The 27925-nt window shown below is 48.0% G+C and overlaps 2 protein-coding genes across 8 annotated transcripts in view; one reads left to right on the top strand and one right to left on the bottom strand.

Moving 5' to 3' along the window:
- Lrmp (lymphoid restricted membrane protein) overlaps positions 1–578 on the top strand; it is a 55125-nt gene extending 54547 nt beyond the window's left edge. For all 6 annotated transcript variants that reach the window (XM_028757497.1, XM_028757496.1, XM_028757495.1 and 3 more), the window contains one exon: positions 92–578. In XM_028757497.1, the coding sequence (XP_028613330.1) occupies positions 92–335 (244 nt within the window). In that variant the 3' untranslated portion in view covers positions 336–578. The remainder of the gene's footprint in view (positions 1–91) is intronic.
- Positions 516–27899, bottom strand: Casc1 (cancer susceptibility 1). Of its 2 annotated transcripts, XM_028757501.1 has the most exons (12): positions 27853–27899; positions 22872–23009; positions 20381–20527; positions 18656–18759; positions 17112–17451; positions 11495–11576; positions 9064–9224; positions 7281–7437; positions 4752–4966; positions 3103–3270; positions 1867–1980; positions 516–964 (listed from the first exon to the last, which is right to left on the bottom strand). In XM_028757501.1, the coding sequence occupies exons 1-12, from the start codon at positions 27868–27870 to the stop codon at positions 692–694; spliced, it is 1917 nt and encodes a 638-aa protein (XP_028613334.1). In that variant the 5' UTR covers positions 27871–27899; the 3' UTR covers positions 516–691. The 2 variants fall into 2 exon arrangements, with proteins under 2 accessions (XP_028613334.1, XP_028613333.1); XM_028757500.1 differs by lacking the exons at positions 7281–7437; positions 9064–9224.
- Positions 27900–27925: the final 26 nt, after the last annotated feature.

Genomic DNA, 27925 nt, shown 5'->3' with positions numbered 1-27925 from the left:
ATTGGGTACTCAAGTGACCAGTGTCCCCTGGATGAGGGAGAGTGTCCAGGTCCTGCTTAGTGACTGCCCCCTCGGTGTGCTCTCCCCACAGCTGCAGCTCATTGGCTTCCTGGGTTGCTGACCTGCAGGCGTCCTTCAGAAGGGCCAACAAAGCGCTCTGGCTTGCGGGACTCTTCATCATACTGTTTGCAGCGCTGATAAGTATCATCACAGGTCAGTTCTTCCAGACAGCCGTGGAGGCTGCACCCACACAGGAAGGGGACTCCTGGATGTCTCTAGAACACGTCTTATGGCCATTTACCAGACTTGGGCACGATGGACCTCCGCCAGTGTGACTGCCGGGCAGTACCCTTGGATTTTAACACTTCCCTCTGAGATTTGTAACTTAGTAACTTTTTAGTAACTATAGTGCAAAGCTAGGGTCCTCAGCCGCTGAGATGTTTTAATTTCCCAACAAAAGCACAGGGGAGGAATTTCACAACGGAGGAGACCCCACCTAGGGTATTTTAATGAGCTTTCTGAGTCAGAGACATAAGACTTTATTGAAATGTATCCAAATAAAGACCATTCAAATCTTCCTGGAGTGCAGCTGGAATGCCGGGTGCTCTTGGGACATTTTAGTGGCTGATTGGAAAGATACCTCATTCCTCTCAGGTATGAGGGTTCGCCGCTTTTACACAGGGTGCGAAGACTAGGAATAGCTGAGGACCCGGATAGACAGCAGCATGTAGCACACCGAGTCGATGAACTGGCAGTCCGAATGCCTGACTCTCTCCATTGCCACTGGGGAGGCAAAGTCCTTCATCATGTGGTACAAGGTGGAGTGAAACTCGGTGCCCTCCCTGAGGGTCTCGGAGAACTTGTCATTCTCTTCCTTCATCTTGAGCATCTGCGCTCTGTCACCGCTGAACATGAGGAGCGACCAGGCGCTGTGCTCTGTATTTTCTATCATGTGTTCCCTCACCTGGAAAGACAATGTGAATTCTGGGAGTGCCAAAACATACACAAGGAAGGAGCTGCTGGGTACCTAAGTCACCCAGCTTGCAGACAGAGTCTCGTGAGGTGGACCAGGCTGGCTCAGCCTCCCCAGTGATGGGAGGAAAGGAGTGTGTCGGTAAACATAGCAAAAAGCACTCTGCGTGCCGTGGTTCTGAATTACTTTAAACCAAGAAACATCTCCGTACTTATGGAGCAAGCACCGGATGGTACCTGTGTGCTGATGCTGTGCCCAGGTACCTCTCTGGGCACTGAGGGAGCGGCGGGCACCCTACCCAGAGACACTGGTTGTATCAGTGAGACCCAGTTCTCAAGGAGGCAGTACCTAAGTAGGGAGCAACAAAGAAAAGAAACATGGCGGCTGCTTTTGCATCAGCTGAGCCTTGGGGGTGGAGCTCGGGGGTGGAGCTCGGGGGTGGAGCTCGGGGGTGGAGCTCGGGGGTGGGGATCAGGGGTGGAGCTGGGGGGTGGAGCACTTGGTGCACAGCATGTATGAGGCCCTGGCTTCCCACTCAGCTCAGAGACAAACTTAGTCAACCTTGAGTTTGAAGACAGACGGCGTCCTTCCTACTCATAAACAGCAATGTGTCTGTCTGAAGTTATGCCGAATGCCTGGCCTCTGTAGAGGACCATGAACCACAGATACTCACACGCACGTGGTTTCCCTGTTTGCTCTGGAGTCAACACAGACACAGTGTCATGGCGTTTGGTATTGTAGTGGGTGAAGGTCTGAGAAGCTAGAACTCAGAACTTGAGAGCGCTTTGAACGCTGACCTCACATCTTTAGGAGGTGAAGGAGTCTACACACTGATTTCTCGGGTGTTTTCTTTTTGGGTGACAAGACAGGTTCTTGGTTTTTGCATACTTTACCCGAAACACAACTCTTGTGGAGTTGCAGACCATGTTCCACTTGCTCCAGGCAAACGAGAAGGCCGTGCTCATCAGGGCCATCTGCCTATAGGCCTTCAACTCCACCTGGGGGACCTGTCCACGGGAGGGTGGATACGCGCAGTCAGTCTTACAATGTCCAGCAAGCTTCCTCTCCACCAGACCTCTCTGTAGCCTGTCCTTCACACAGAAGGATTCAAGATTGATATCAGATTCTGTGGTTCTCTCAAAATTAGGCAATGGTTTACCTTTCTGTGCACTCCCTAACGTGAACAGTGTCCACAAAAGCTGATGTGAGCTGACCCCTGTGAGCTGACCTCTGACCCCTGTGAGCTGACCCCTGACATTACAGCCTTCCTAATCTAGCAGTGGGCAGAGCAGACCAGCCAGACTGCTGCTCTCTTGGGGTGTGCCTGTGGCTGTGCTTTCCACCTAGAGAGCCCCCTCCTGGAGCCCCCCTGGGGCACATGCTCCTTCCCTGGGCTTTGACTGCCACACACCAGGTGGTCCAGGCTCTCCCTAGCACCCTGCTGAGTACTGCACAGGGCCCCACTCTTCAGAACCTTTTCAATTAAGCTTTCTCTGGTAGAATATTGTCACCAGGCAGTAAGCACAGTAAGCGCTGTCACTGAGTCACTCAAACCTTTCCTACCTATGCATTTATGTCCTGACCCTTAGGACGTGATTGACAGGTGTAACACAATCACTGACAGGTGAAAAGGCCCCGGAAAGTGGCGGACGTGTTCTTCTGTACAGAGCTCGTCTGCCTACAAATGCGCCTTCCGCGGTTGGAGCACCTGAGTTTCGTGGAGCACCGTGGGCTTTACCACGTGCCTGCGCTCTGGGGCCGGGCTGGCTGCTAGAACAGGCCGCAGGCCCTGTTCTCTAGGGGGCCCAGATTCACACAGGAACTCATGAGCTAAATCCCTGTGAGGAGCACAGAACAGCACGCAGCCGTGAGGACTGTGCTGAGAAACCAGAAAGGACTGTTTTTGTGGGCTGGTGGTCCCTGTGTGAAAATGAAGAAGACGTGCGGCAGCCGGGCTCCTCTCGCTAGAAGCGATGGCGCAGACGGCAGACCCCCTCACCACACTGTGGCTCTTGAGGGAACTATTAGACGAGAGAAACCCTGGGTTTCTGGTGTTTTCCCTGATACGATTTAACAGCAGCGGCATCCTAGGTTCCCACCATGTTAAATTTAGAGAGCTACATTCTTGCCTTATTGTTGACGACCACATAAAAATGAGAGTATATAGCTGGGAAGATGTTCAGCCCGGCTTCTTTCAAAGCCAGGATGAAGGGAATGGGAGCCATCCATTTTCCTTTTAGATGAAACTCACGGACCTTGCCCCTCAGTTTCACTGAAGCCAACATGCAGAGGGTTTCCTGGATTTCAAGAAGAGAAGGGAAACTATTAGGCCACCTCTAGTCTTCTTATAGACCACATCTGAAATCATAGGCGACTCTATACTAAATAATGCTTCTGCTATGTCTTGGGCCTGATCTGGAGGCCCTATCACAGGACCCCATCGTTGCCTAGGAAGCTCACTAACTTCCTGGGCTCCCTCTGGGTGCCTGAGGGGTTCAAAGTGGTGTCTCAGAACTCTCTAAGATGTGAAAGCACTCTGTTCATTCTGAATTATAGCAGCCATTGAGACGATCATGATTGTACTTCTAAGAATTATTCTTAATGCATGACCTAACTGCCCAGTTTTGAAGGGACACAGAGTTGGTACTTCTGTAACCTCTTTGTTTAATAGTTTTGGCCACTTAACCTAGTATATCTAAGAGAACTCAGTTTCTATCCAGTGCAAGACTCGAGTCAAATTTTTTTCATAGCAAATGCTTAAGATCTACCACATCTTTCACAGTTGCAGCGGACGTCAGTCTGGCCCGGCTGCACCTTATTTAAGAGCTTGATCGTCACACGCAGGAGGTGAGCTGTAAAACCCGTCCTGCAAACACACACCTGACCACCTGCATACTCAAGAACGAACACTCAGCAGGTGTGAGCCCTGCCTATCAGACTGGCACCCTGCATGGTGTCCCCTGGCCTCTGGAACACGGTGGTTGGAAGTGTGGCCAGGCAATACCTGGTACACTTGGGGAAGTCATTCATCTACTAACAGACTAAGGGAAAGTTGCCACTGTCTTAGTGGCATTTGTGACAATGACAGTCCAGAGATGTCACCCAATAACCACAGAGGCTTTATCTACTTATTCTGTTTGCTGGTTTGACTGTTTGTTTGAGACAGGGTCTCACAGAGTCGCTCTGGCTAGCCAGGGCCTCATAGAGCTCTGCCTGCCTCTGCCCTGAGAGCTGGGATTGAAGGTATCTTCCATTAGGCCTGTCCCGTGGGTTTGAGTCTTCATGCTCTTTCTGCCTTATTCCAATGGAGTTCCTGCTGTTTCTAAGACAACTGAGATTTGCATATCACAGAAGTCACCAGTGACTCTGAGTAACTGCAGGGTTACAACCTCAGCATCAGTCATCTTTAATGCTGCCTGAGAAAGCCCCTTAGGTCAATATGCTGTGAATCCTCTGCCTTCAGCCCTCCAACAGGAATCTACTTCTCTGGGGCTTCCAAGGCTGTACACTTCTGAGGGCACTGGTCTCACTCGGCAAGATGAGCTTACAGGCTAGGGCGTGGACGTCATGTCCGGTGGATCAGACATTCTGAGTTTCACCCAGGGCAGTCGTTCAGAAATGACTGACCTAGTAACCTAGTGACCCCGGAAACAAGTTGGAGCCTTGCTTTTACACATAATCGGTTATCTACTTGATGAACTTCACAGCTCCAGAGACATCTTCCATGCCGGCCTGTGGACACGCTACCTGACTGCGGGCCGGCCGTGACGTCACTCACCTTGATGTGTATCTGGAGCTCGATGAAAACCGTCTTCACGATTATAACGGCTTTGTTGTTGCCGATGGGACTCAGCTCCCAGGACTGGTAAGGCATGTTGATATGGGCATCCTGAATCAAGGTCACGGGGCCCAAGGTATCCATGCTGAAGGTTAGGAGCCTGTCGTCTCGGTTGTAATACACACTGCTGATGCCGTCTGACCTCCAGAGTTTATCTGGACAGAAGACGGTCACATTAGTTTCGTATTTTTCCTATCAAAGTGAGTAAGAACACCTAAATACACACAATGTGCACAAATTGGTCTTCTGTATTAAGACACCTGTGGAAAAGCTCCTCACGCCCACCCTGGGAGAGCACTGCCTCCAGGGTTCAAACTCCACACCTTCTGCCTGGTACAGGAGGGGACACTGGGTTCACTGTTTCCGTCCCTTGCTAGTTCATGTGCCTGTCTTCAGCCCCTCTTACCCGCATGTGCCTGAGCCTAAACATGCTGTCATTCTTTCTAGGTAATTCTTCCCTAGCCCTGTACAGAGGCTCTTTACATATTTATTTTTTAAAAAATTTTTTTTTGAGGGACCGGTGGTTGAGATGGGGTTTCTTCTCTCTAGGTAGCCCTGGGTGTCATGGAACTCGCTCTGTAGACTAGGCCTGGAGCTCACACAGCTTGGCCTGCCTCTGCCTCCTGAGTCCTAGGATTAAAGGTGTGCATCACCATGCCAAGATAAAGGGCTATTTTTTAAAGATTATATCTTCAGGGATCTTTCTAAGTTTGTTACTTATTTTTATGTAATTCTTGCCTGAATATACATGTGTACCTACTACATGCAATGCCCAAAGCAGCCAGCAGAGGGCACCAGCTCCCATGGAATCAGAGTTACAGATGCTTGTGAGGGGCTAAGTACCTGCCCAGAACAGAGCCAGGTCCTCTGCAAGAGCAGCAGGTGCTCTTAACCACTGGGCCATCCCTCCAGCCCTTTCCCTGCTGTCTTAAAGCAGCTGTAGAGCCATTTCTGAGCGTACAATCTTGCTTTCAGGAGATAGATGCAGCTGGGCAGCCATGGCCCTGATCCAATGAGGCGTTCCTTAAACCTCTCCCACCGAGATCCCTATGTACAGCCCACTCGGAGTTCATTTCCAGACCCACTTCTGAGGCTCTGCCTGTGACACTAGTCACAGGAGTGCACTAGTGCGTGCAGTAGGCAGCACGCTTCACCCCTTACAGGTCAGTAATGAGGAGCCACTTTAGATGTGGGGGGAAAAAAACCACTGGACACGGTAGCACGTCCCTGAAATCCCAGCACTCGGAAGGCAGAGGTCGGAGGGTTTCGAGTTTGAGGCCAGCCTGAGCTATGTGCTTAGCTCAAGGCCAGTCTGGGCTGCAACAAATTAAAATGTGGAAAAAAAAATGATTCGAAGAAATATTTTACCCAACAGGACGTGTGCAATATGTAAACAGATGCCCAGTATTGGACCTTAGCAAACAGAACATAAAAGTACTGTTCAGTACAGGTGAGGGCAGAGTCAGGAAGGGTATGTGAGTGACACGGCCAGAACCGGTAAAACGGGCACACGGTGTTGAGAAAAGGAAGACTCTCAAGACCACTTGGGAGCGAGTAGGGGTCAGATGACAACCGCAGGTGTTGGTCCCCAGATGTCACCTTACTTGAGCCAGAATCCCCCCTCCTCAGCTGTGCAGGGTAGGCTGGCTGCCAGTGAGATTTTGGGGGTTCTCTAGTCCCCATCTTCACTTCACTGCAGGAACACACGCATGCACGCTACGATGCTACAATGTCTGGCTTCCCCTTGGGCTCTGGAGAATCAGACCTGGTCCCATGCCAGCGTAGCCGGTGCCCTACCCACAACGTTCTTCTCTACTCTAGTGTGGGTGATTTAGCTAAGATAAATAGTTAGATGGGTCACTCTTTAAGTGACTCTTCTGGGCAGGCATGATACAGTGTGGCAGGAAAGTGCTTGCTGAGAAGCCTGAAACCCTGAGTTTGGATCTCTGAAATCCCGTGGGGTAGAAGGAGAGAACTGACTCCTGTAAATTGTGATCTGACCTCCATGAGTGCTGTGGCAGGCACAGTCCCCGCCACCAAAACAAATCAACAGCAAGTGTAAACTGAACGAGTTCCAGGCTGGAGTTTCAGTGGGCAGAGCACTGCCCCAGCATTTTGGGCTCTAACCCAGCCTTTGAGGGGTAGACGCAGGGAGATCAGAAGTTTGGGGCCATCCTTGGCTATACCTTGAATTTGAGGCCACTCAAAACCTGTCTCAAAACCGTGAAAGAGAGAGGGAAGGAAAGAGGGAGGGAGGGATGAGGGAAGAAGATATGAGAGGGGAGGGAGGAGGGAGGAGGGGAAAGGGAAGAGGGATGAAAGGGTAGGGATGAGGGAAGAGAGATGAGAGTGGAGGGCTGAGGGGACAGGGATGAGGAAGGGAGGGGCGAGGGGAGGACTACTTGCTGCCATGGTTTACACTACCCTCCTTGCTGCATGAGTATCAGAACTGCTGTGGGATGGCTGTACCTTCAGCATCCCACCTGACGACCTTAGGCCTCTCGAAGAAGATGACGTTCTCATGGATCTGTATCGTGACCTCTATGGGTGGGAAGGCGCTCTCTGGGTCAGGCTCGTCTGTGGTCTCTGGAGGATATGTAAACCTCTGTAGTCCTCCTTGGAGTATCTTTTTAAAGTGACCAGAATAAGGAAAGTCAGAGGGTGGTGGCCACAGCCAGACGCACCTGTTACTGACAAGCTCTACCTGCTGTCACAGGCCGTCTACAGAGTGAATAGGAGACATCATAGCAAGACTCAGAGATGAGTGACTGAGAGGAAAACATGGACAAACTTAACCGTAACCTCAGGCCTTACTGTGGGCCAGGTTCCCGAATGTGTTCTTCAGCGTCTACACCCCAAGCCCCATGACAAGCCAGTGTTCAGCAGAACTGCTAACCAAGGCACAAGAGAAATCAGGAGACCTGCCAAAGACTACAAGATTTCAAGTTCACACCAACACTTAAGCACCTCCAGTGGGACGCAAAGTCACTGGGCCTAACATTTTAATGAAGGACACCCAGCTATAGAAAAGACGTGTGGATACCCCTGGAGTAGTCACAGGAAGGACTGGGTGACGGTCTCAAGCTGACAGCAGAGTCCTGAGGTAAGGCAGGGCTCAACCCAGAAGAAAACCAGAAGTATATTCTCATGGAATAGACTAAAAAGAGCTGTGCGGGTAAAGTGAGCCCACGGAGTCCCCTTGGGAGTCTTGACGGGACACGCAGGAGAAGTCTGTGGATTCAAGGGCTGAACTCAGAGAGGCAAATGAGACATTGACAAAATCCAAGAATGGGTTGTTGAGTGAATCCGTGAACACTCAGCTTCTTTCCCAGGTATTGGAAATAGAAAAACAATGCTCTTTTTTTGTTTTGTTTTGTTTTTTTGAGACAGGGTTTCTCTGTGCAGCCCTGGCTGTCCTGGAACTCACTCTGTAGACCAGGCTGGCCTCAAACTCAGAAATCCGCCTGCCTCTGCCTCCCAAGTGCTGGGATTAAAGGCGTGCGCCCCCCAACCCCCGCCGCTCTTATTTTTTTTAAAGTTTTGTTTCCCAGATATAAATTTTTTTCACTTGGGGCTATTTGTAGCTATGGTGCAGTGGGCCATAGGTGGGATAAGCTCATACACACACAATAAAAATAAAATCAATCTACTAAACATTAAAATAAATGAGGTAAGACAGTGCATGCTTACTATCTCAGCACTCAGGAGGCTGAGGCAGGGGGATTATCCCTCTCCCACTGCTGATAAGCACACCTGGACTAGTGCCCTGGCAGAGCGCACACTCACTTTCATCCAAAGGCTTCAGGGACGAAGAGGGGGCCTTGGGTTCTCAGTCAACGTGGCCTACCAAAGTGAAAATGGTTACCACCTGGCCACTTAATAGAAAAAATATTCTCTAAGCTCTGATGGAGACTGGCAGTATTAAGGGCCGGCTGACAGACTGGGGCACTAGTATATATCTGGGAAACAAAACTTTAAAAAAAATAAGAGCGGCGGGGGTTGGGGGGCGCACGCCTTTAATCCCAGCACTTGGGAGGCAGAGGCAGGCGGATTTCTGAGTTCGAGGCCAGCCTGGTCTACAGAGTGAGTTCCAGGACAGCCAGGGCTGCACAGAGAAACCCTGTTTACAAGTAAGTTAATGAGTAAGAAGTTCTCCTAAAATAGGATTAACGTGCATTAGAGGCCGAGGTCATGGGAAACAAAGTAAACGTGAAGCAATTTCACCTGTAGTGGATCCTGAGAAGTCTCCTACCTCCACTAGCACCCAGCCCTTCACTGGTTTGCACTGAGGGGGCAGCTCCAGGATATCCAAGTGGTACACGCCGCCCAGGGGGTAGAAATGGCACAGGTCCACCTCGTTGGGTTCCAGGGCTTCTGGCATTTCCACTACATTCTCTACCAGACGCAGCTGTGCTGAAAGGAACCACAGTGCAGGTTCAGAACAGATGGCAACATTGTTGCATCAGGGAGGATACAAAAGCAAAATCCCAGGACCGCTAAAGCTTTGCCTTTAGCTACTAGACTTTGTACAAGGTTCTCAAAGTGTCTCACTAGCCAGCCTTGAAGTGGGAGCAGGTGTGCACAGTGTGTGTGTGTGTGTGTGTGTGTGTGTGTGTGTGTGTGTGTGTGTGTTAGGCTTAGGAAGAGCTCTGCTTGCAACACACACTAGCATTGTAGGAGGCTACACACAATAAGCATATATTACTGGTAAAACTATATTCCATAAAAGACAAACAGTTTGATTAGTTACTAGGTCCTTAAAACTGGACATTATCAGATGAAAAATCCCAAGAGGGTAGGTAGGAGGTTCATGGTGGAAAAGCAGATTTGGGGCCATGTATGATATGAAAGCAACAAAAATAGGCCCAGCTCAGGGAGGTGATGGAGTGAGAATTCTGTGGGAATTGTACAATCTAATGACAAATGTACAGACAGAAGTAACACCTGCAGTTACCATGGCAGGGACCATACTCAACCTCCACCACCAAGACGAAATCAGCTACTCAAAACCATTACCCTGAGCAGTGGTCAGACTTTATCGAGATATGCAGGCTGACAGCTGTGCTGTACACCTCTGGTCCCAGTTCTCAGGGGTTACAGGTGCAAGGGTCATACAAGCTTGAGACCAGCTTGGTCCACTGAGTGAGTGCTAGGCTAGCCAGGACTGGGTAATGTGACCCTACCCCTCCCCACAGAAGCTGACTGATATATCCTGGCCACGTTTCTTCAACTATAAAATCCACACCATGTTCGTACTGTGCTACAAAGTTTGGAAGGGAAATGGCGGGTAGGTGCAGAGCAGGCAGCGGGCAGGAACTGAGACACAAGGATTGGTAGCAGTGTTTACTGTCAGTCTGCTCCCACACAAGAGGCACAGCAGGGCCTCTTAATTTAACTTCCCGAGACGGGGCACTGAAAGTTAATGGAAACAAGCAATAGATAGATAGATAGGTAGATAGATAGATAGATAGATAGATGATAGATAAGATACATAGGTGATAGATAGATAGATAGATAGATAGATAGATAGATAGATAGTCAAGCTAGGCAACTACCTGTCTCTTGGTGCATGTTTAATAAACTAGACTCTTTAATTTTTAAATGTAGTTAATGTATGATTTATTGGCCTAAAAAGAAGTCAGAAATACTACTGTCTAAATTTAGATGGTGAAGACATGACTGACTTAGGGGTCGCGATGTAGGGAATTGTGGTGTTCAAGACAGAAGTTCCACAGCCTACTCTAGCATCCTAGATCTAGAGAGAGGAACCCGTGCCAGGTATAAGCTATAGGAAGGTTCCAAGGATGGGGAAGGGATATAGCTGGAAGGGTGGGTGCTTGGCTAGAATGTGCAGGGCCTCGAGTTTGATCCCTACATCACATAAAGCCAAGTACATGCTTGTGATACAAGAACGTGAGGGATGGGGTGGAACCGGACAGATCAGAAGTTCAAGGACATCTTCATCTACATAGAGTTTGAGTCCAGCCTGGACAACTTGAGACAGTGCCTCAGAATATACAGATAACTGAATAAAAGGGTACAGAGATTTAAGTATGGCACATACGCTTAGAGCACATGGAACAGGTTCCTCTGATGTCACTAAGAAGGAAGAGCAGTGAGAGTTAAGAGGACAGACATCATCAGACAGACACCAGGCCCTGAGATCATGTTCACCTTGGCAGGCTTCGTCCAGAGACACCTGCCAGGCAGATTGTGAAGGGTTCAGGTGTGTGTGCGTCCATGTGTGTGTTCCTGTGAGTGCTCACTGCAATAGTGAGTACAGAGAAGAAATCAGATATACTCTCACCAGCAGCAGGGACTTAAAGATTGTTCCCTCGTTTGGGTTGAATTATGAAGCCACTTTAATTGATGAGGCAGGTTACCAATGTACTCTGGGATCAGTCATTTGTGTAAAACATGTTTTTTTTTCCTCCATACATAACTTAATATTGAATAGAAAAATATGATTATTGACAGAAGATTTTTTTTAAATTTGATGTGCTTCCACAATTTTATTAAAACTAAGAAGATGCTTGGGGAGATGGCAACACTGTTACCACTGCTTGTCTTGGGAGAGGGAGTGTGAAGGATTTCTGCTTCCAACATAGTTCTTTCTACAATGGCCTTGCCTTACTGTTCTGTGAAATGAGCCTCCATTCACACCAGGGGTGGGGACAGAGTACCTGCTGAGACCGCTTCACTCAGCAACTTCATTTCCAGCTCACACTGGGTGGTTTGGAACTCATCCTCTTCACCGTACAAAATCTGCAATAGAAGAATGGACAGCATTCTCAGGAATTATTCTCTGAGTGCAACTGGAGGACATTGGTCCATAAAATAGCCCAGGGACCAGGGTGAGGCCCTTTCTTAAAAGCCAAACCAAAAGAAAAACAAAACCACCACCACCACCACCAGCAGCAGCAGCAGCATTTTTTAGCACTTAGCCTAAATGCTGTCATTTCAGGGACAGTCTCTGGCCTGTTGGTTTGATCGTCATATGTAATCGCTTCGGCACACGTGCCAGTGTGTACTCAGAATCTAGTAGCCTGTTGTTCCTCTACAGGACTGCTCATTAAAGATAAGACAGTAGACTGGGTCCAGCCGGCAAAGTGCCTGCCTGGCATGCAAGAGGACCCCTAGCACTCCAAAAAACGTAGTGATGGTTTGTGTCTGTGATCCCAGCACTCCGTGGTAAAGGCAAGAGGATCAAAAGCCCAAGGCCATCCTCAGGTACACAGCCACTTGAGGCCAGCCTGGGTTACATAAGATCCTGTGTCAAAATCTCTGAATCCAGACAAACAACAGCAAAGCAAACAAACAAAACCCCCAAGATCGTTCAACAGGAGAACACTGAGGTCACATGGAGTCTTAGGTTCACTCTCTAGGACCAAAAAGACACAACCAAAGAAAAGCAACATCAGACTGAGTTTCTTGTAGCAGATTTCACCTGAGAGTTAGACAGCGTGTATGTGTCTATGTGTGTGTGTTTGCATGTATGTGTAGTGTGTGCATGCTTGTACATGTATGCCTCTGTGTGTGTGTGCAATGTATGTGTGCACATTCAGATATGTGTGTATGCAGGCTCTTAGAGTGTGTGTGTGGGATTTACTTTTATTTTCATACATACTTGTTCATTGCTTCTTTTTAAGGACCGGGGTTTAACCCTGGGCCTCACCCATGCCCGACAAGCATCTGTCTGCTGAGCTACATTGCCGGGCCACTTCAGTCCCTTAATAAGTCACTTTGTAACTTGAACTTTCAATTCAAAGACCCATGTCCATCTATCTGCTTGCTCCTCAGGGTAATAAAATATTTTTGAAACTGCTATTTTAAATGTACTACTTTGAATAATTTCTCATAATTATGCCATACTCATATTAGCCCTTTCTATGTTGTGCTGTAAATAATTTAAAATGTTGCCTGGTGGTGGTGGCACACGCCTTTAATCCCAGCACTTGGGAGGCAGAGGTAGGCGGATTTCTGAGTTCGAGGCCAGCCTGGTCTACCGAGTGAGTTCCAGGACAGCCAGGGCTACACAGAGAAACCCTGTCTCAAAAAAACAAAAAAAAAAGAAAAAGAAAAAAAAAGAATAATTTAAGATATTTTCAATATTTTTAACTATTTTAAATATTTAAAAATTAATTAAATATTTTAAAATATTTACAATATTTTTAAAGCCATTCAAATCAATTAAGAGATGGTAGTAAGAGCCCTCTAGTGGTCAACTTCTTAATAAGCTTGTGAAAAAGAAACCTACACTGTGATTTAATGTAAGAGAATTAATTTTCAATTTACATTAATCTTCACCCCCAACTCGACTAGATCCCACCCTGAACATAGACTCGCGATTCTGTGAGATGACGTCACAACCTAAACAGAAAGCGAAGAAAAAAAGAGAGCTGAACACAGACATTCATCTGTCGCTGCTGCCTGGCTGCAGAAGCCCTGTGTATAGCTACCTCGTGATCCTGCTGCTCCCATGACGCACTGTATCCCATCATGCCATGAGCCAAAACAATCCCTTCCTTTCTTAAGTTGCTTCTGCCTGGTATCTTGACACAGCAGTGAAAAATGAAAGCAACACACAAAATGCATATTGAAGAGCAGCGCTGTCATCGCGAGCACCGCAAGCACCGCGAGCAGCCTGGCCCTGTGTTCATAGCGTTGTCACCGCAAGCAACCGGGCTGCGTGATCATAGCTTTGGAACTGGTTTGGGACGAACATGGAACAGCGTGGAGCCCTAGGCCATAGGAGCCCTAGAATTCTGTAAGCAGAGCTCAGTGGCCAGCCTGGTGGAGGTTTGGGAGCGGGGAATACTGAGAAATCAGTAGGCAGTGTATGGCTTTTCAGACAGGGTACAGGTGAGGCTTCAAAGAGGAGGAGTCGTCCTGGGAACTAGTTGATTGCGTCACATCCTGGCAGAGTATCTGGGTGCAGTCTGCCCATTTCTTAAAAGTCTGAATGAGGATGGATTCAAAAGTACTGAACTACATTGACATTTTAAGACAGAAACAGCCAGGTTGATTGTGGTCACTGCTAACCACAGTGCTTAGATTCACCGTGAGGGAGTAGAGGGCTATAAAAAAATGTCCCGAGGACATTTATGTCTAACGTTGTGGGCAAAGAGGGTGGCTAGGCAACAGCACTATGCTAAAAACTCTCAGAGCCATTAACTGGGGCAAAAAGGAGGACACCAGAGAGCAAGACTCCACCCATCAAAGGCTCTACCTCCGATGCTGCTGGGCTCCTCTGCCTCTGTGGACATCCTACACATGTCCTCCTTACAGTGTCAAGTGCTGTCTGCCTAAAAGTATGACAGTGACAGCACGCATGTCTAACGTGTTGAGAGGACACTGGAAATGTCCCTGTCTCGTCTTTCCACGTTCTCAGTGTAAAGTACTTCCGATCCCAACTCCCAGCCCACCTTCACAAGCTCTGGAGAAGCGTACGAGGCTCCTTGCAACTGCCTGCTGCTTCAGGGTTCTGATTATCTACCTGGGTACGCCACAGGATGCCCTTCGGAATCTTCACGCTCCCTCAGCCATCACGCCAACGGGAAACTGCCCAGGGTAGCATTAAATGATAGCAGAAAGCAGACAGGCTTAGCCACATTCTCTATGGCCATTAAGACTAAGGATCAAGGGACTCTAAGCCTGGTCCTTCCAAGTTCCAAGAGTAAGTCAAACACCTGCGGGGACAGGTGTGAGACTAACACACACAGGTCCTGCTGGTGTTGTTATGAACACACACAGGTCCTGCCGGTGTAGTTATGAACACACAGGCTTAAGCTGTTAATGTAGAATATTTCCAGGGGCCGAGGATGGCTCAGAGCAGCCTCAAAGAGCCAGAGGACCTGAGTTGGTTCTCAGAACCTGAATGAAGCAGCTCAAACTCACCTGTCCCCTCAGCTCAAGCGGCTGTTACGCCCTCCCCTGGCCTCGCCTGACACTGCGTTCATGGGCACAACCCCACGAACTAAACTAAAAATTGTTCTTGAAAATTGTTTCCTAAGTGACCTAAATTAACAGAATGGCAAGCTGCAACCCCACAAGGTCCCGCTGACTGATCCCTATCTACAGAACGGAACGCTTTAGTTTCGCAAACTCAACCCATGGTTCAAAGTACATGGTTTCTAACTGTTGTTGTGCAGTTTTCGAATTAATGTAATTCTTATGTAAGACACTGGTAGATTCGCACCAAATATTAACTATAATCAAGCCACTAGTTGCAGAGTGAAGAATCATCCAACACCCTGACAGGCCAGGAAATGTGTAGAATCTCTTGTCAGTTACTTGCTCTGTGCTGATGTCCTGACTGTGACTCTTGCAATGCGGTAAGTGAACCTCATTTCTCTCTATTGTATTTTAAATTCTTAGTCACATTGAGATGATGCTGGGTTCAGGGACCGATTTCCACGTCCTCCTACCCATCCACATACTGCTTCCTATCTTACTTAAAAGCCAATCAGGTGGTCATGCCTGACCTTCAGAGGGACCGGGATACAATCTTTCCCTGGGAATCAAAAAGTGACCAGGAGGTGCTGATCTCTAAGAAAGCCACCACTCCCAGAGCTGAAATGAAACTGAACAAAAGAATCTTATTTCCAGAAGGAAGCTTTTGTTTGTTTTTTTCAGACAGAGTCTCACTATGTTCACTATGTAGAACAGAGTCTCACTATGTAGATCTTTGATCTCACAAAGATCTGCCTGCCTCTGCCTCCTGAGAGCTGGCAGATTTTTGAAGGACAAAAATGATCAGCTATTTCTGGCTCTGCAGCAGCCTTGCCCAGTTTTCCAGTTCTCTTCCCTGCAGGCCTTTAACCTTTTCCTGTTACAGTCACACACACACACACACACACACACTCACACACACTCACACACACACACACTCACTCACACACACTCACACACACACTCACACACATACACACTCACACACACACTCACACACACTCACACACATACACACTCACACACATACACACTCACACACACACACACACACAGAGTTATCTGTATGGAAAGTCACCTCACATCCATTTTCTCTATTGCTTTAGATTCTTAGATTCTTTAAATTTTTTTGATACAACTGTTGTATTTCAAACAAGGATTTCTCCACATGTTCTTAGAATATCAAATGATTCAAAGTTTTAAAATTTACATGTGTTTGTGGATAGTTGTGTGTGTGTGTGCACATGCATTGTGCCGTGGCCATGTGTGGAGGTCAGAGGATCACCATGAGGAGTCAGTCCCCTCCTTCCACCATAAACGCACTGGAGACAAATTTAGGTCTGCAGACACCTTTGGCCCCTGAGCCATTCAGGGCCCAAGTCACACTTTTAGTTTAAATCCACACAGGGTCTGTTCCCTAACTCTTTACACGCTTAAAGAAAATAAACCAATAAAGTCAATGAACTGCTTTGTTTTATGTGCTCATGCTGAGGTTTCGGGGTTCCCTAAAATCCGAGTGGGCTGTGGCAACAAAATTGCCTTCGAGCAGAGAAAGGACCATTCAAGTCCAACGCTGTTCTAACATAAAACGCGCCATGAAAATCCTGACAGGTAGAAAATCAGCAGAAGCTGCTGCAGCCAGGGTCGTGGTTATTTTCAGTGATGTGTGCACAGGGGGTTGGGGCATAGATGGATTTTGAGTATCCTGATTCATCGCTCCCTATGCCCTAGAGACAGGCTTTAAGGTAACCAAGTACCTGTGCCCCGTGGTGCACACCTTTAATCCCAGTGCTTGGGAGGAAGTGCTCTGTGGGTTTGAGGCTAGCCTGGTCTACAGAGTGAATTCCAAGCCAGTGAGAGATACATGAGAGCAAGTCTTAGAAAGCCGCCGGTGCTGGAGAAATAGCAACAAAATATCCCTCCAGTTTGCATGAGCGTTCGCTGCAAGTTTGCATCCCAGGGCGAGCTGCATCCCTGACCTCAAGGCTTTGCGGCAGCCAATGAGACTGCAGAGCCTGAGGCTGAAGCCACTGCTCCTACAGAGCGGAGAGAGACGCTGGAAGCCAGGGCACAGGCAAGGAGGGGGCTTCTAAAGAGCTTCTGTTGGCTCAGGAAAAAATCTTGACAATACCTCCAGGGACCTGCTAATGCTTACTACTACTCACAGAGTAAACTAGGAACTGTTTAGAATATGTCAACCTAGGTAAAGTGAGTCAGGCTGGCCACCCTGGTCCTTGAAGGGATGAGGCAGGAGGACTGCTGTAAGTTTGAGATCAGCTTGGGCTACCTAGCCTGGAATGTAGACAGACAGACAGACAGACAGACAGACAGACAGACAGAGTATCCTACCCTTTGTATGGAAGTGTCCTCTGCAGCCTCATGTTTGGTCTCCTCCTCCTGGACCGAGCTGGGCTCCCTCTCTTCCTCAGACTTGGGCTGCTCATCTTCGTTGGCCGCTTTTTCTTCAGTAAGGATTTTTTCTTCAGTGACAGCCTTTTCTGTTCTTTCCTCTTCATTGAATTGCTCATCTTCCATATGTTTTTGCTTTCCCTCAGCGAAGGCAGTGGGGAACAAAGGCGTGACGTGGTCATAGCGTGTGTGTAGAAGCCGAAGGGCGATGTTGCTTGTGGCTAGTATCTTTGGGATTTCAAATCCAATTTGTGTATCTGAGAATCTCACACTTCGGTGCCTGCCAGAAATCAATTGATGGAAGCCAAGAAGGTGAGCAAGAGGGGACAGCCTGGGCCTCACACTGTACCTGAACAGGGTGTGAGTCGGGGACAGCCTGGGCCTCACACTGCACCTGAGCAGGGTGTGAGTCGGGGACAGCCTGGGCCACACACTGCACCTGAGCAGGGTGTCTTTTTGTAATGCCCCTCCTTTTGAGTCCTGAGGCATTGGGAGTCAGTGTTTCTCAGGACACTCTTCCCCCCCACACCTCTGCCCAAGTGAAGCTTCTGTCTCTCCCGAGGAGCCTCTTAGCGCTCCTCCGAACTGTCTTCTCTTTCTCAATCTCTACATCTGATTGATTACAGATTCAACTGCTGATCACTTTACCAGGGGGTTTCAGCAGCAGCTTTGTTTTTTTTTTTTTTCCTGGCAAAACATAGGCAGAAGAGGCCTCCCTGAATAAACTCTAAGAGGGTCCAAATGACCCTTCCATATGTATGAACATATTTCAGAATCAGAAGAATCTATGTCATGGAAACTATTGATTTATCCCTGATAAATACCCATGGCAGCCTTCTCAGTACCTGCCATGCTTTGATGTATCATCTAGGTGCAGACAGCCTACCACCGAATTAACCTGGCAATCCTCTCCTGTCTTTATTAGATTAAGGCCAAAACTTCCTGTCCCCACTGTGGGAGAGCATGCCAGCTTCCTCTCCTCTATAGAGAAACTTCCTTCATGATTCTGTGTGCGGCATTATCAACTGCACAGAAGCTGACATGGTGTCTTGAAGGCAATAGATACTACGCTTTGTAGAAAGTACAACTTGGTAAATATTTCGTTCCCTCCTTTTTATGAAATACTAAAATGAAGCTCTGCACCAGGTCTGATGTCACAGACCTGGGACCCCAGCCCTGGGTGGGTAGGGGCTAAAGCAGGAGGACCCACCAGTTCAAGACCAGCTTTGGCACAGGTGAGGGTGGGGAGAAGCCTCCTAGCTCTTTTTTTAAGGTTTGTTTTTTATGTAGTGTTTTTTCTACTTGTGCACATGTTCACCACTCGTGTGAGCAGCAAGTGAAGACACACTCACTGGAGCAAGCACGCCTCCTCTAGATACTAGGACACAGCGCCTCCTACGGGAGCTCATGTTTAAACTTCAAGCCAACCGACTAAACGCCTCTGGCCTTGGCATCTATGAAGAAATGGTGAGGGGAGGGGGTACCTTGGATTCTTTTTGAGGTTTGCCCACACGTACAGGGTAACATTCTCATCTCTGATGACTTTCTCCATATCCCCAGTGTCCAGGTCTGCTAAGGTACTAGCTTGCTGTAAGAGAAAACACAAAAGAGCCTCACAAAGTCTCACGGCTTAGGAAAGTCACACGATCACTGGGATACTGGATTCCTTGTATTGTTAAGAGAATAATCTGGGTAAACGGCAGATGATTTTTTTTTTCTGGGTAAATAATACTGAAGAGGCCAAGGAGATGGCTAACTGGTTAAAGTGACTGCCGTGTGTAAGGGCTAAAGTTTGGGTCCCCCAAACCTCTGTCGATGTCTGGTGGTTCCCCGTGATATCAGCCTGAGAAGGCAGGGACAGGGATTCCTGGAGGAAAGTGGCTAACTAGAGCAGCCCTACTGCGAGGTCTGGGTTCAGTTGAGTGACTCTGCCTCAGCAATCAAGATGGGAAGCAGGCAAGGAAGTTCCTGATGTCAACCTTGGGCCTCATATGCACAGGTACCCAAGTGTGCAAATGCACACTTACATGGGAGACAGTAAAAGATCAGGCGCAGTAAGGTAACCCAGCTCGCTCTTTCCTTCTCTGTGCTCCAGACCTGGAGTTGGACGTCTTCCCCGTCTTCATCCACCTCTTCTATGTCCTGTATCCCTTTCACTTCTGTGTGGTGCCAAGAGAGCATGCTCGCAAGTGCTCTACACAGCGATGCTTCCCCAGTTCCCCTGGTCCCCCTGATGCACTAAGGGCTGGCTTGTACCAATGTCTCTACCTTAACCACAACACAATGTATAAAATAAGATGAAAAAATACTGTACTTTCTCTTAGTAAGCATCTTAGTCACTGATAAACCCCCACACTTCCTTATTCGGTTTGTCCTACGATACACACGGCAGATGCAAGAGTGTGGCGTGCCTGCTACAGAGTGTGTGAGCTCAGCACTCAGAAGAAGTGTTTACACTTAGACTACATCCCAACAAGGCCGCCCAGGGATGGTTCTAAACTAAAAGAACCCAGACTAAATGGCTGAACACGACGCACGCCTGTCGGCTGTGTTCTGAGGATTCTTTTGAAATGGGACACATCTCTGAAGGTTATAAAACACGTTCATGAGAGAATTGGACTATGGGCCACATGTCAGGACTTTGACCTTATGAGTTTTATGATGCATACTAGATGACAGCCATTTGGATCTTTTCATTACTGGTGAGATTTTTGGGGATGAAATGTGTAACACACAAACTTCTGAATGGTGCAAGGAAAGAAAAGAGAGACAAAGAAAAGGTTACAAAACATTCAAAGCTTTGATTTTTATCTATAAATTATAGCAAAGTTATAGAGTCCATAGTGGGGACTCCTGGTACCGTTTTTTAAGTCTCATGTTTAAACATTATACTTTCAAAATAAAAACTGGAGAAAAACAGGACGTCAGTAATTGTGATGTATTTCAACCACTTTACCTATAGTAGCTAACTCATATTAGTTTGTAAAGTTTTCTTCGTAATGAATTCGATGAACTCTGACAAATATAAAAATATACTTTAGAAAATAAAGTATAAACAGTTGTTAAGTCACATAAGTACGGGCCCTTCATTTCATTGATTTGTCCTGAATACTGAAGGTTTTTAGAGACCTAAGTGGGGCCATGACATACAGTCAGACTGCTAAGGGCGGCCTGTTAAGTTAGCGCTGTAAGAGAGATACCGCCCGTACTCGGAGTAGTAGTTCTGTGGCCACGTTCACCTTCATCCCGAGGAGCTCCTGCAGGCGCAGGATGAACCCCTGATGCTGCAGGGTGGTCTTGCTGTCCAGGTCACTTGAAGGAGTTTCCAGTAAAATTAACTTCAGCTTTTCAATCAACTGAAATGTAAAGAATACTACATCACTCACCTGGAAAAAGCCAAAGGGACGTGGGAAGGCGACTGCCTGTCACTTCAGATCAAGGAAAGGTGTCCTTTCCTGTCTTCTGTAACTTAAGATCACAGAGAAAGAAAACATCTTTCCCAAAGAGTTCCCGTGTATGTGTCCAACCCCACAGGCACAGAGGTCTCAGTGGCCAGCTTAGAGAAGAACCAGTGCTTAACCAGCTGAGACCAGCGGATGCCGTATTAGCTGATCTTCCGTGACTGTTGAACAAGACTGGGTTTTCCTCCACGCTGCGACCGAAGAAACTGGTTTTATTTTTCATAGTGATCTAACTTAGTTGTGTTTGAGTGCATGCTAGTGTGGTGACTCTGTGGAGGACAGGAGGGCACCTGAGTAGACAGGTGCTGACTGTGCTCCTCAGCCTTGAGGGATGATTTTGTCCTGCCTCCATCATGATACTTCCTTAAAACCCCCTTAACAATAGTGTTCAGAGAACCTTCTAGATGGTGAACTCATCAAGTTGCTAAGTGTGCAGAACACCCAGAGAACTCAGGAGATCATATCAACCTTCTCCACATGGTGTGCCCTGTGTTTGTCCTCATCTGGCCGTTTAGACCAAGCATAAGTACCAGTTTTCTTTGTTTGGGGAGCCATTGTAACAGGGTGTCTCATCCACGAGGAGAGTTTGGGGAACCCTACTTAGAGTTGGTTGCTCGGAGGTATGGGTAACCTGGGGGATGCTTGGAAGGCATGCAGAGGCTTGTGGGATCAAACCCTTAACACCCAGGGGATTATTCTAACTCTGGGTAGTTAATGTCAGCATTAAACTGTAGATACCCAGTTCATGTGCAGAGGTGGAAAATCAGTGTTTGTGTGTGTGTGTGTGTGTGTGTGTGTGTGTGTTGGGGGAACATATATATATTTGGTGCATGTGTGTGAGGGAGTTTTCATACATATTAGGGGTGTGTGTGTGTGTGTGTGTGTGTGTGTATATATATATATGTATGTATGTATGTATATATATACATATATATGTGTGAGTGTGTGTGTCTAGATTGTTGTATTTGTGAGTGTAAGGGGGTTTTCATACACATTAGGTATATGTGTGGATGTCATTAATCTTCTAGGTCTGTATCTTTTCTTTGGATGTGTTGGATATTGTAAATTAAGAGGATTCTTATATCTTTCAGTTCTGGGTGACTATCAACACTGCTGCTTCCCCTCCCTCCTGATCTGTACTGGTTCAGATGTCCCTGCCCACATCCCCACTGACCCTTACTGACCTTTGTTCTCTCATCTCTCCATCCCTCATGCTGCTGTGTGCTCACATATCCTTTCAATGTAACTTCCACTTTGTTTGTGATTAAGAAATCTCGATGGATGTGTACAAGCTAAAGACGATGCAAGTATGTTTCTGGCCCTCTGCAGAGTGTGTGTGTCCTGTCTGTCATTCAGAGTTTGAGGTTCCAGCCGTTCTAGTTCACTTTGTTCTCACTGTGCCTTTGCTCTGTGCATGCTTCTAAAGGAGAGTGAGCCACAGGCAATCATAGACAGACTGGATAGCATCCATCTGCAGTTCCAATGGTTTCCAGAGTTTTCCCATGGCCTAAAGCATTTCATTAAGAAGGTAAATCTGAACAAGGTACAGCGACAGGCATGAAACTGTCACAGGGAGACTAAAAAGGTAATACAGAGGAGGATGGGGGTAGGGGGAGGGGAAGGGAGAGGGGGAAGGGAAGAGGGAGGGAGGAAGGGGAGGAGGGGGAGGAGGGGGAGGAGGGGGAGGACGGAGAGGGGAGGGGAGGAGGAGGAGGAGGAGGAGGGGGAGGGGAGGAGGAGGAGGGGGAGGGGGAGGGGGAGGAAGGGCAGAGCAAAGCAGTTCCAAGCCTGGGAGGACCCTAACATTCACTTAAGAACACACTCTAATAAAGCCACTTCCTTCCACCAGAACCCAATTCCTAAAAATCCCAGCACTCACCAGATAGCAGCACTGGGCCTTCGGGGAACACTTAAAACCCACACCATAGCAACGGAAGTCATTTGGGAATACACATTTCCACTGTACCTCCGAGCCAGCTACACACATGCAATCTGATCTACCTCCGTGAGACAGAGTAGGAAATGCTCGGTGTCCGAGCTCTGCTTTGTGAGGTGGGGTTGAGGCGGTAAGAAAATGACTAGGAAGCACAGGCAGGGCTCAGCCCAGGTAGGGCTCAGAACAGCCCTCTGTGTGAAGTCAGGCAAGGAAGCACAGGCAGGGCTCAGAACAGCCCGTGGGCTAACCGGACGGACTGCGCGGCCAGCACTGGACGTGGAGTCAGGCGGCCGCAGTACTTACAGACAACACCAGTTTACTTTTCTCCATCACTTCCTCAAAGGTCTCGTTCTTCTCCTCTTCCCACAGGCTAATGAACGTGTTCATTTCCTGGGCAACCCAAGGATCGGGGCTCCCATCGCACTCGGTGTAGTGCTTCCACTGGGGATACAAATGAGGGTCACACTCCCGGAAACAACCAAAGGGAAGAGCAGCGTCTTAAGGTTGTGGCTTTTACTGGGGAAGGTGGGGGAGGAACATGCATACACTACCGTATGCATCTGCAGGTCAGAGGACAACCTGGGGGAACCAGGTCACTCCTACCAAGTGGGTCCTGGGGACTGAACTCAGGTCATCAGGCTTGGCAGCAAGCACATCACTGAACCATCTTGCCAGCCCCTAAATTGTTTTTTGTTTTGTTTTGATTGAAATCTGAAGCCTCAACATAAGTACCACAATTTACACAACCAGTAATGATATAAACTATATGGCCAAAGAAACCAACTCAAATAACCAGTCTCCCCATCTCCCTCCCCACATGCTCCCCCCCCTTTTTTTGAAATCGAGCTAACTCTGTAGTCCTGGATGGCATGGCACTCCCCCGGTGTAGATCAGGTTGTCCTCGAACTCACAGAGACTCCCCCTAAATGCTGTGATTAATGGCATGTACCCCATATCCAGCCCATTGGAGTCCTTTTCATCTAAATAATTTCCAGTCTCCGCTGTTCGCTGGGGCACAAATTCTACATACTTTCGTGTGTTTCTTTTGAGGTTGTGTGAGCTCACAGGGCCAAGGCTTCTGCTTTGTCCTTTTCCTGTTCTCTCTGATTGACAGCTGCCACTGGTGGTTCTGGAGTCCTCTCACTCTGTTGTCCGTGTAAATTTTGCACGTCATCACGCTGTTCTTACTCTAAGGTCGTCTCATGTTTAATGCTGAGTTTCCCACTGGTCTTCTCACAGTTGCATTGTCTCCAAAGTTATGGCTTCTGATCAAACTAAATGGCCTGACACTTTTATATTTTGTTCATTAGTTTGTGTGTGTGTGCGCGTGCGCTCCGAGCTGTGGTTACATGTGTTTTCAGAGGATGCTGGCCCGTCCAAGCTTTGGTACTTATGGTTACAGTACAAGTGACTCCAAACACTGGACTATCCTCCAGGCCCTACACCTACATATTTTAATTCAGGGTCATTGGTCATTTCCTCAGAAAACCCACACTCTAGAGAGCCTGTAGATTTGCTTCCAAAATCTACCAGAAGTGAAGCACATGGAATTTTTGGTACCCTAGCATGTGTCAAAGTCGAACTGCGATCTGGTAAGTATGTGATATTTATCTATAGACGAGCATGCGAGCGTGCACACACACATACACACACACACACTCACACATCAAAATAAACCTCAAAGAGTCACGTTTGCAGCACCCATGCCTTCTGTGTGCTGTATGTGGTGCCATGTGGAGCATCTCACCCACTGTCAGGCCACTGTCAAAGCTAGAATCTCCTCTTCGCCTCGATAGCATCTTTTGCAAGGCAGTCCGACTGACAACGCTGTCCATCCTTCATCTTTACCGGAAGAGCGAGGGTGACAGGGCCACTGCATTTAACACCTTCAACTGTTTCATTATAAATAAATCAGCGAACACATCCCTCTGCCAGTGGGAATCGCTCCAGGAATGCTCCCCAATGGAGGCACTTCGGAGTAACACTCTCTGATGTTATGACCTCAGTCGTCCTGCATGGAAAGCTCACGGGGGTGGCACTCAAGGAGACTCTTAGCTCATCCATCTTTCCCCTCTGTAAAGACAGGCGGCCACCAGGCCTTAGAGACGACACATAGAGTCTGGAGCACTGACCTCTCACCTCACTGCACATCACACTCCAGAGGAGATTACTAGAGGCACCGTGGAGAGTTTTACCTTAGTCTATGATTACTCAGTCCATTCTTTAACATGAGGCCTATCGCTGAGGGGGTGCGGGAGAGACAACAAACGCTGTGGTGTGCTTACCTCTGAGAATGAACTGAGAAAAGACTGGTGCCAGGCATGGAGGAGGCCAGGCCTTGGGAGGATGAGGCGGGGCATCACACATTGAGGCAGAGGCAGACAGACAGACAGAACACACACACATACACATGAAGGGAGTGGGGTGATGAATGGGTTTCACCATACTTATCTTACTACAAACCATCTCTCTCCATCCATCCATCCGTCCGTCCATCCATCCATCCATCCATCCATCTAGCTTGCCCTTCTTGACTGACCTCTCTGATTACTGCCCTAAGTGTCAGCTCTGATGCCTGTGTGTTCAATTTCATGTCTTATTTCTGTCATCTACCAGGGAAGAGAGTCAGCCCAAAGTAGGTTAAGACCAAGTGCTAGCTGAGGCTTGTTACACATGCAGACCTGGGCCTTTCTGCCTTTCCCCTGTACAGACCTCCAATGTCTTACTTCTTCACTGCTGCAGAGAGAAAAGCACCCAAAGGGAGGATTTCTCCACAGCTGTAAATTCCTTTCTCTAGTTAGGTCTCAAAATAAGAGAAGTTTCCCAACACAACTGTTCTTTCAACCGAGGTGCTGACTACAGGGCCATGGACTGCTACACACTGCTCTGCATTTGAGCTCAACCAAGGCACAAGGTAGACAAGGCCACCACTGATCTAAGGGCAATCGATCTTACCCAGCTCATCTTCCTCACGGTGGCTGCTGTATCTTCCTTATGGTGGCTGCTGTAATCTCAATGTACTTTATTCATTTAAGATTCACCCATTTCCTTAGTCACGAAGGCACAAGACTGGGTGGAGTTTCAAATGGAGTTTTAAACTAAATACACATCCCAGATTCTGACTAACTCAGGCAGCCAGCAGAAACCCCTGCATTAGAGGCCCTTCTGTAGCACAGAGCGAGTCTTGGTAGGGCCCACGGTTGTGTCCCATCAGTTCAATTTAAACCAATCCTAGAAGAGGCTCTGAGAGATGGTCTCCCAGACTGCAGATGGACTCATGATTGCCTGTCATTTAGGAATCTTACCTAAGCTTCATTTTCTCCTGTCTCACCCACTCAAATACTGGAGACATCTTTACAGGAACATCTCTGTTCCCACTAAAGCCAGTTCTGTTTCTGTCTGACACACTCAGACATGTAACACCTCCCTGCTGTACTTCTGAACCAAAACATTTGTTCAAACCCAGAGACTTCTAATCCAGAAAAGAGTTTCCCCACAATCCCCAGATGCAACAGGGAAACAGAAAAATAAATCCATGGGCCTGGGGGTAACCTGCCTGGATAGCTGATGTTTCTGAGTCTCTGAAGCTCTGATTCCAGTCTGGCAAACCATCCCCAAGCAGAACCGTGGCAAGGAAACATCTCTTAGGGTTAGTAAGGCTGTGCACACCTTATCTATCCAAAGAACACTTCAAACCATGATTCACCAAATTGGACGGTCTCAGAACCATAGCAAGTAGTGGGAACCAAAGCCACTTGGTTCAAAGCTCAGTACCAGAGCTGTTACTAGACACCATTTACCGGACTATAGGAGTGAGGCACAGAGAACAACTTCTCTGGCTGCAGTCAGTCAACCGACTAGCAGGTGGCTCTCAGCCTTCACCAGCTAACTAGCCACAGGGCCACAGGAACCAACCAGAGCTGCCCATGGGTGCAGACTAAATCCTCAGCTCCCCACAAATTTTATTTTCAATGCACATGGACTCTTTAAAGACAAGAATTTCATGAGGAAGTCTCTGCTCCAAACTTTGCTTCTGTGGCTTCATTACCTCCTGGTCTTCAGAGATGAAAAGCCTGGCCTTCCTCTGGATTGGACCTTGGTTTAAGGGTAATGGGCTAGCCTTTTCTGGGGTAGGCCTTGGTTTAAGGTGGAAGGCTGGCTTCTCTCGTTTAGGCCTTGGTTAAGGCCTTGGTGGGCTGGCCTGGCCTGTTAGGCCTTGGCTGGTGTGCTGGCCTGGCCTTTTTGCCATGTCAGCAATAAGGGCTGATTTACTTCCTCGAAACACAGCACTTCAGTTTCTTCCAGAACACTCCTGCAGTCCCAGTGTGGTGAAAGACCTGGCCTTCAGCCTACCCTGGCTTTGGACTTGGCTTCCTCTCCAGGCTCAGTCATTCCACCTGTACCTGGAAGTGGAGCTGTGCTGTCCTTTGGGTGCCTTGGAGGGCAGTGGACCATTCACCAAGATGACTTCGATGCTTTCATGTCTCAGGGAGTAGGGATTCTGAGAGGGGATGGGGCTGGGCTGTGAGGCAGAGATATGAACAGAATCCATACCACTGAAGTTTCTCACCTTCCAGAGACTCAGATGATCACTCCTAAACAGTGAGAGTAATAACACCCAACATCACTACAGAGGGACCAACACACAGATGTGATCATGGGCAGCTTGCATGCTTGGAGAGCTGCCAAGATGTTGTAGCTCAGACATGACGTCAGCCCCTCCTGCAAATGTAGCTCAGACATGACGTCAGCCCTGCCTGCTGAGAAAATGGTGGCAAGAGAGATGTCTGACCCAGGGTTTCCACACACCTTCCAGTTCCATATACACAAAATGGAATGTCCTGAAGCACAATCCAACGGCTCATAAGGGAACAGTGGAGGGGGCGAACATTCCAAGTGTCCCTTTACTGACACTAGCTTTCTACAGCTGCATCCATTTTCTCCCTGAATATATGTGTCATATATGTGTCAAATGAGGGGTTTTTAGGAGATTTTTTTTTAACATTTATGTATTCCTGCGTGTGCGGTGCCTGCAGAGCCCAGAAGAGGGCATCAGACGCCCCAGGGATAACTGATGGTAACTGTGGTAACTGGTGGCTGTACAGGATGCTGGGAACCGCTCGTGTTCTCTACAAGAACAGTGCACACTTTTAATCACTAAGCCATCTCGCCAGCCTGGAGTTTTTTCCTTAATAAAGTTTCCCGAGATAAAAGTTAGTACCAGACTATAGTTTCCCTGAGATCCCGGAAGTAGGAGCTCAAGGGCAGGGAGGGCGCGCCTCACCTGAGCCAGAGCTCGCATCTCCCGCTTCAGTTTCTCTGCTTCAGGGAAACAATCCTCGAGCAAAGCGAGCTCT

The sequence above is a fragment of the Grammomys surdaster genome, unplaced genomic scaffold (assembly GCF_004785775.1).
Source record: "Grammomys surdaster isolate TR1022 unplaced genomic scaffold, NIH_TR_1.0 126176, whole genome shotgun sequence".
In the NCBI taxonomy this organism is placed as follows: domain Eukaryota; kingdom Metazoa; phylum Chordata; class Mammalia; order Rodentia; family Muridae; genus Grammomys; species Grammomys surdaster.
Note: the sequence above shows the minus strand (reverse complement) of the source record. Positions and strands in the feature narration are given on the sequence as shown.

Coding starts and splice junctions, on each gene's coding strand:
- Casc1 (XM_028757501.1), bottom strand. Junction 18,760..20,380: donor CCACAGAACTACTACTCCGA/GTACGGGCGGTA, acceptor TTTCTCTTACAG/CAAGCTAGTACCTTAGCAGA. Junction 11,577..17,111: donor AGGACACTTCCATACAAAGG/GTAGGATACTCT, acceptor CTTCTATTGCAG/ATTTTGTACGGTGAAGAGGA.